The sequence below is a fragment of the Notothenia coriiceps genome, unplaced genomic scaffold (assembly GCF_000735185.1).
Source record: "Notothenia coriiceps isolate Sejong01 unplaced genomic scaffold, NC01 NC01_scaffold00008960, whole genome shotgun sequence".
In the NCBI taxonomy this organism is placed as follows: Eukaryota; Metazoa; Chordata; class Actinopteri; order Perciformes; family Nototheniidae; genus Notothenia; species Notothenia coriiceps.
The window spans coordinates 33,494-41,641 of NW_011341661.1; the positions used below are offsets into that span (position 1 = coordinate 33,494).

General features: G+C 41.7%; 1 protein-coding gene across 1 annotated transcript in view; it reads left to right on the forward strand.

The window, feature by feature from the left end:
- Positions 1-512: 512 nt before the first annotated feature.
- LOC104944937 (ryanodine receptor 3-like) overlaps positions 513-8,148 on the forward strand; it is a 28,390-nt gene continuing 20,754 nt past the window's right edge. Inside the window, exons 1-7 of the mRNA XM_010770543.1 lie at positions 513-609; positions 4,182-4,300; positions 4,904-5,102; positions 6,033-6,127; positions 6,310-6,455; positions 6,660-6,747; positions 6,846-6,938. Of these exons, the coding sequence (XP_010768845.1) occupies positions 513-609; positions 4,182-4,300; positions 4,904-5,102; positions 6,033-6,127; positions 6,310-6,455; positions 6,660-6,747; positions 6,846-6,938 (837 nt within the window). The remainder of the gene's footprint in view (positions 610-4,181; positions 4,301-4,903; positions 5,103-6,032; positions 6,128-6,309; positions 6,456-6,659; positions 6,748-6,845; positions 6,939-8,148) is intronic.

Consider the following 8,148-nt stretch of genomic DNA (forward strand, 5'->3'; position numbering starts at 1 on the left):
ACTTGAGACTTGCTCATGACTTTCTACATGTAGGACTTACTCCCACCTCTGATGACCAGCGTCAACATTCATAAATGTGCTTATGGGCATTGCGCTGCTAGCAACAGCGGCTGCGGTCTGGTGCTTTGTCCCCTTCATGTGGCTAGCAAGCGCTGCCTCGCCCATATTCGAAATATTGATTATTTTAGAACATAGTCTGCATTTAGCACGTCTTGGGTCAGTGTCTTTTGATAGCCATAATTGGTACTTATCCTTGAGAAGCCATACGTTGTTGAAACTGCACTTCCCTGGCATCTTGGCAGCATTATATCAAATAGTATAGCTTGATTAGAGATAAAGAACGTGGGAAACAAGATGGCGGCGTAGAGGAGAGACGTGTTTCATTGAGCTCCGGCTATAACTGTTAAATAATCCGTTTATTAATCACATTTCATGGCAAAATTATCACAGTTTATGAGCGCTGTTACTATATAATGACCCTGGAGTACTACTTTTCAAAAACTTCGGACAACATGACCAGAGAAAAGAAAGCAAAGACGACCGAGACGGAGGACGAGGAGCATGGCGAGGGAGCACAAGCTAGCGCACCTGAACATGCTAGCAGCAGCGGTAACACAGATCCAAATATTCTAAAAGCAATGGACAACATTACAGAAAACATTACTTAGATTCTCAACGCTTAAATAGACACAGTGCTTGCAGCCATAAAGGATCAAACAACTCAAATTCAGGCGCTTGGTGCCGAGGACAGAATTGAAACGTGGAAACTGCGGCTGATTTGTTACAGTCTAAAGTGACTCGTCTGGAGAAGCAGGTGAGCGGAATGCTGGAGCACATCGATGATTTGGATAACCGAGGACGGAGGTGTAATGTGTTGAAAGGCCCGAAGCTTGGTTCGGAGACGGGCCGCCTCGCCCACACGGGTCAAGGATTTCTTTCTTCAATGACTACTCAGCGGCCGTGGTAAAAAAACGCAAAGAAAAAGAGTATCGATTACGCGCTGATATACCCGGCAACGCTCAAGGTGATGATCAACGGCACGGAAAGGAGGTTTGATACACCGGAGGGCATTTGCTGAATCGCTTGATGGAACCAACTGAAACATATACCCCAATGCTGGACAATTCAGTTCTTGCAAAGAATAATAAGCGGGCACTGATAATTTGACTTGAGGAAGATGGGTATTTTTTTGTTGGGGAAAACTGGTGCGCAGACTGCTGATCCGCAGCGGTTTTAGAGGGACCGGGGGAAAATTCGTCTTTTTGTCTAATGTTGTGAAGTAAGTACTCACATAATTCCATGGCGTTGTTTTGATTTTGTTTCTTATTTAACTTGCCATGTTATGTTGCCGTGTGCAAAATGAAACGTGTTCTGTTTCTATGGATAGGCGTGAGTATAACGCTTGGTTTGTCCATGGCTGTCGGCTGTGGGAAGGAGGAAGAGTGAGTTCCCTACATGCTTAGGGACTTTTCCCCATTTAGTTTTTATTACACAGCTCAGTCACTATATCATTATGTTTATTGAGGAGAAGGTGTCAGGACATTCCCAGTCATATAACTACATAAAAAGTTTAGATAATGGCAAATAAACTTAGGATTTGTACATGGAACATACGAGGGATTCATAGCCCCATAAAACGCAGAAAAGTATTTACCTTTCTGCAGAAGGAAAATATAGACATTGCATTAGTCCAAGAAACTCACCTTGATGACACAGAACACTAAGGCTTCAACATGGACATATGGGAAATATTTATATTAAACGGACTCCTTAAAATGTAAAATTATAAAAGATAAGAAGGGTTATGTGATAATTAAGGGCAGAGGGCAAATCCCCCAGATACCGTTACTAATATGTTTATGGAACTTGCAGAAATGACAGCTAATACAGTCATTGTAGGAGGTGATTTTAATTGTATAATGAACCCACTAACAGGTTCCCTCATAGCACTAATGCTCCCTCTCGTCAAGCAAATGCTCTTTGTTCTATTTGCAAAGATTTTGGATTTGAGGATGTATGGAGGAACTCCACCCCGCTAACAAGGAATATACTCCCCATGGGTGTCGACTAGGCTTGACTATTTTTTTACCTAAAGCTGACATGCATTCCATACTATCTTGTGACATTGGTGGACTTAGCTTAAAAATCCAATAAACCAGCCAGGCGAGACTGGATATAGCCTTCCTATTATACTGAATTAAAGATTAACCTACATCAACGGACAATCCATCACTTTTGTGGGAAACCTGCAAAGCCTATGCAAGAGGTCTGATTATATCTTATACATCCACTAAGAGGCGCCAAAAACGTAGAGAGCAAAAGAACTTAGCAATTGAACTGACAGACAAGGAAAAAGCTTTATCAACTCACCATCACCTACTTTATGGGAGAGCTGCCATTGTTGATTCAGAAGGAACAGATATATGAAAATAGATTAATAAATGACTGCTTCAAAACATTTTACACGATTTGTATTGTTCAGAGCAGACAAGCCTCATTTAATGGAGCTTTTTCTAAGATTAACTTCCAACAATATGAGACAAAGAAGCGCCAGAATCTTGTGCCTCCTACAGGCCAATAGCACTCTTGAATGTAGACCGGAAATTGCTTTCTAAGATTCTAGCAACTCGTTTGGAGGACCTTTTGCCTATACTAGAGAGGACCAAACTGGTTTTATAAAAGGCCGTAATTCTACAAACAATGTAAGACGTCTTTTGAACGTTATACAGGTCTATAGATGGATTGGTGCTTTCCATGGATGCAGAGAAGGAATTTGACCGTGTAGAGTGGTCCTTCCTATTCTACACATTGGACAAATTTGGTCTTGGCAATACTTTGTTGGTGAGAATACTGTACACCAACCCACAAGCGGCTGTTGTAACTAACGGATTAAGATCAGAGTACTTTCCAACACATAGAGGCACCAGGCAGGGCTGTCCACTGTCTCCTCTCCTCTTTGCGCTAGCCATTGAGCCACTGGCTGAGATCATTAGAGCCACGCCTTCCATACATGGCTTGCAGCTTGGAGAGATATTCATAAAATAAGTTTATATGCGGACGACGTCATAGTGTTTTTATCCCAGCCTGAGATATCAGTCCCAGCTCTCATTGAGAGGGTAGATTGGTTTAGTAATTTTTCTGGGTATAAGATCAACTTAAATAAATCCGAAGCTATGCCTCTGGGTAGTCTTAGGACTATACCAAATACAATGCCATCCTTTCCTTTTAAATGGTCTCCATCGGTTTTGTATATTTAGGTATATTTATTACCCGTACGGCTTAAGATTTGAACAGCTTAGACCTGCAAATATTAAAGTGTATCAGCTCTGTGCTCACTTGACAGCAATATCTCAATGGATAAAGAATGTCCTACATCGCAAGACGTTTGTAAGATCTTTTATATTCGTTAATCCGCTGGGTTACTTGTTTTTTCGACGTTACTTTCACCTGAACTCCTCAGTTGTGTCTTCTCTCTCTCCTTTCTTTTCAAAGTAACTTCCGGGTGCGACTGCGTCGTCGTCCCCGGAAACTCCAATCGCACAATAGTTCCGCCTGGCTGTTAGCTAATACAACAACAACATGGACAATTATCGCGTTTTTTAGTGTGTGATTTGAACTCGTCGTAACTCTTATTATTTTAGAATTTTCAATGGAGTATGGTTTTGTTGACTGCATTGTCATATTTCAGCCCGTGAGTTTGAAAAGGCATTAAGTTGACTAAACAACCAAACACCAGCTTGTTATAAGTATCCATTGCATCCTCTGTAACTACATGAAAGTATAATGCGTGTATTTGCATTACAAATATTGATGTTTAATCATAAAAGCTGTATGTGTGCAACCAGAGGTGGGAAGTAACTAAGTACATGTACTCAAGTACTGTAGTTAAGTACAATTTTGAGGTACTTATACTTTACTTGAGTATTTCCTACCGTGTTTGCGAGGCTGAGGACAGAATTGTAAACGTGGAATCTGCGGCTGATTCATACTNGCCATCGGGAGCAACTCAGGGTTAACTATCTTGCCCAAGGATACATCGACATGTTGGCTGCATGGGCTGGGATCGAACCCACAACCTTCTGGTTGAAAGACGACCGCACTCCCTCGCAGCCTCAGTCGCCCAAAAAATGGAGTCTCTTGAAGGGTTATTAAATGTTTTTCTTGGTGTTATTTCTCTCTAGTCCTGAGTATGCCGGACACGGTGATGGAGATGTGTCCGGCGATGCCTCGCCTTGAAGGACTGCTGAAAGACGTCAGCGATGTCTCAGAGTCCGGTGCTCGCTACTCCGACATGCCACAGGTCAGAAGGGCTGATGGGATATTTGAATGAATAGATACAGCATTTAGTAGGTGTTTTGTTTCTTAGCAACATGGTCACTGCTTGTATGCTTAAAGCAGCATTCTGGGTACAGTAGGATGCAATGTTAAGGGACTAACATCAAAGATATCTCAAACTGTACTTCATCAATTCTGGTCTTACTTTTAAAAATATGTCTCTTGTGAGTTGCAAAACTTAATGCAAAAATACACACATTATTTTAAGATTTTCACACCAACATGACATATTACCATAACGTCAACAAATCCATCATTGCTGCAAAGTTCTAAGTAACATTATAAATTCATTTTTTAGAGCTTTAGTTCCCAAACAAAACAATCTGTGCTTTATTGCCTCTACTGTCAATACACCTTCAGTCATTCAGACAGTTCACCTTCTGTCTGTCTGTCTGTCTGTCTGTCTCTGTCTCTGTCTCTGTCTCTGTCTCTGTCTGTCTGTCTGTCTGTCTGTCTCTGTCTGTCTGTCTCTGTCTGTCTGTCTGTCTGTCTGTCTGTCTGTCTGTCTGTCTGTCTGTCTGTCTGTCTGTCTGTCTGTCTGTCTGTCTGTCTGTCTGTCTGTCTGCAGGTCATTGAGGTGATCCTTCCCATGCTGTGTAACTATCTGTCATACTGGTGGGAGAAGGGTCCGGAAAACTCCTCTTCAGATGCCCAGTGCTGCACTATGGTGACCTCTGAACACCTCAGCATCATCCTGGCAAACATCCTCAAGATCCTCAACAACAACCTGGGTATCGATGACGCCCCCTGGATGAAGAGGATTGCAGGTAACGACCAGGCTCAAGATTTGAGAGAAAGAATATCTCATTTAAAGAGGGATTCCCTCTGGTCAGATGGTGTTTGTTTACCGACTTGCATAGTTAATGCTTGTAATAAATGAATATCCTAGTTTTTTCAGGAAATGTGAGAGACTTTTTAATGAATTGCATCATGGAAATTTGCATTTAAATGTAACTCAGAGGTGAGTTATATTCTCATCAGAAGTAGAAGCAAACCCACTCATTCCTTTTCTGTTTAGAAAAACATAGCAATCATGGAAAGAGTCAAACAAAAAAAGGTCAGACTTCAGCAAAATAACAATAAGTCTGAAAAGTAATTTTAATGAAGGAAACCAATCTAGGAAGTGAGGGTTAATACAATAACGTAGGATTGTTTTTCTCAACGGTTTGCATTTTCTATTCTCATTCCTCTGTGGGAGTTCAGGAGAGGCCAGATAACATAATTGGTTGCTGAGGGAGAAAACAGCCTCAGGCAATCACACTTCATGGAACTACATTTGAATATTTTACTTTCAACACATTTACAAACAAGGAAACCAGAGAAAGGAAAATTCATGCTGTGCCTTATTTATTCAACTATTCTACAACTAATATCTCTCGCTTTTATTATAATTGTTTGTTGAGGGACACAGGTACAATTGCTGGTAAAGCTATGTTATGAATATAGAATGGCAGTTGTGACAAAAATAAAATGTCTGTGTGTTAATACCCTAGTTGCATATTTACAACAGCAAATTAAAGCCATTTTAGGTAATCAGGTGCGCCTTATAGTCCGAAAATTACGGTATATACAATACTTTTTTCTACAATGGCCCTAATTGTCCTTTTGTACAAACCCTCACAGAAACCTCTCGTATTCTTGAAAGCATCATTTTCTCAGATGTCCAAAATATATATTTTTCCATTGTCTCTGTCCAGTCTACTCTCAGCCAATCATCTGCAAGGCGGGAGCTCATCTGCTGAGAACCCACTTCCTGCCCACCTTGGAGAAATTGAGGAACAAGACGGTGAAGGTGAGAGCACACTGTCTAGTAGTCTAAGAACATTATGTTGAGTCAGAGTAACACTTCCTCACTAACTTCACTGTGAGAGTTTACAGGGAGGAGGTTATTACCACTGAGTTGAAAGGGGTCATGTGTGAGGAGAATAATAATTGGATTGCCGGAGATGAGTTGTTGATGTGATGCATTTAAAGGTTGTGGGTGAAGAGGAGCTGCTGAAGGCGGACAGTAAAGGTGACACCCAGGAGGCCGAGCTGCTCATCCTGGATGAGTTTGCCGTGCTCTGCAGAGACCTCTACGCCTTCTACCCCATGCTCATCCGTTATGTGGACAACAACAGGTACTGGAAAAGAAAGATATGTATTTATTTACAAAATGAATTGGAGGATATTGATTTAGTAAGCATTGGTTTGCTCAGTTTAAGATATGAATATTTCCTCTATTCTCTGAGCTTTATCACACAGATTGTTTTCATTGTGATGTCCTGATCAGATGTAGTTAAACTAAGTGTAACCCTATTGAAAATGTTTTTGGTTAATTCCAGGTCCAGGTGGCTGAAGGAGCCGGATGCAGACTCCACTGAGCTCTTCAGGATGGTGGCTGAGATCTTCATCCTCTGGTGCAAGTCCCATGTAAGTCTATTGATTCAATACCACCATTTGATATAAGGATGCTGCTTCATGAGGAAGGCTTTCCTGTTGAACCTCTTTTTATTGTCCTCTGAATCCAGAACTTCAAACGTGAGGAGCAAAACTTTGTGGTTCAGAATGAGATCAACAATCTGGGCTTCCTGACTGGAGAGGGCAAGGCGAAGATGTCCAAGGTAAATCAAATAGAAGTGACATATGATATGGGTCAGTACAAGGGCAAAATGATTCTGTTTCCTAATGTCAATAAAAGCCCAAGAACAACAAGGCATTGATCCCAAACACAGGTATGGTCTTATTCATCCCTTCCATATAGCTACAATGTGGACCTGTTACTATAATAAACTCCCCAATGACCCAAACTGTTGCACTGAGTGACATGTTTTGTCCTTATGATAAACTAAAGCTCTTTTTGTACCACATTTGCCCTGTAATTCACCCAGGCGATGATCAGGGTACCTCTTACTTCTCTCTGGGTTTAATTTGGACTTGTCTCACTTCCTGCTGTCCTCTTCACTGTGACACCACTTTCGAAAAGCCAGTGTCGAGCCGTGACTTTTATACCTAGGCCCTCTGACCCCCACCCCTTCCCTCAAAAAATAAATAAAATAAGAGTTATTACGTCACAGCGTCTACTTCAGCGGAATATCAAAACAACGGCCCGGGGTGCAAAACGCATCAATGAAAGCGACCCTCTACCACACAAAACATCACCTGTAAATAACCCAATTTGTGTTCTTTGAATTTGAAAAGGATATTGCATTGTGTTTTTTCGTTGCAGTTGTATGTCTTAAGTGTAATTTGGCATGCTTTTATTTTGAAGGCAAGTTTATGTTGTTGACAGGAAGTTGTTGTTGCTATGGAAACAAGAAAAGTTTCACAGCGCGCGGAACTTGTCATAAAGTCTGCGATAATAAAACCCACCCATTTAGAGGGAAGATATGATTGGTCAATTGTACTGTCATTTGACATTACTCTCTCGTTCAGTTACTATGGCCCAATCCCAAACCACGCCCTACACCCTACCCCTACACACTCCCCCTCCGTGACGGAGTGAACTCTGTGGAGTGACACTCGCAGCTCAACGAGGCTCCCTCCTGTCAGATGGAGGGAATAAATACAGCGGCAAGCTTTGGGACAAACTCCCCTCTCTCCGGCAGAAACAGGAAGTGCCGTAACTGTATGTAACAACGGTTTCCAATCAGCATCTCTTAGACCACAAATTTAAATTAAGAACTCAAATAAAACTCCAAACATCTCTAATGTGGCGAACACGCAAACGGAGGGGTAGTATGTAGGGGTATGTGTAGGGTAGTGTGTAGGGGTAGTGTTGTAAGGGGCGGTTTGGGAATTGGGCCTATAGCTGGGCTCTGTGAATTCCCTATC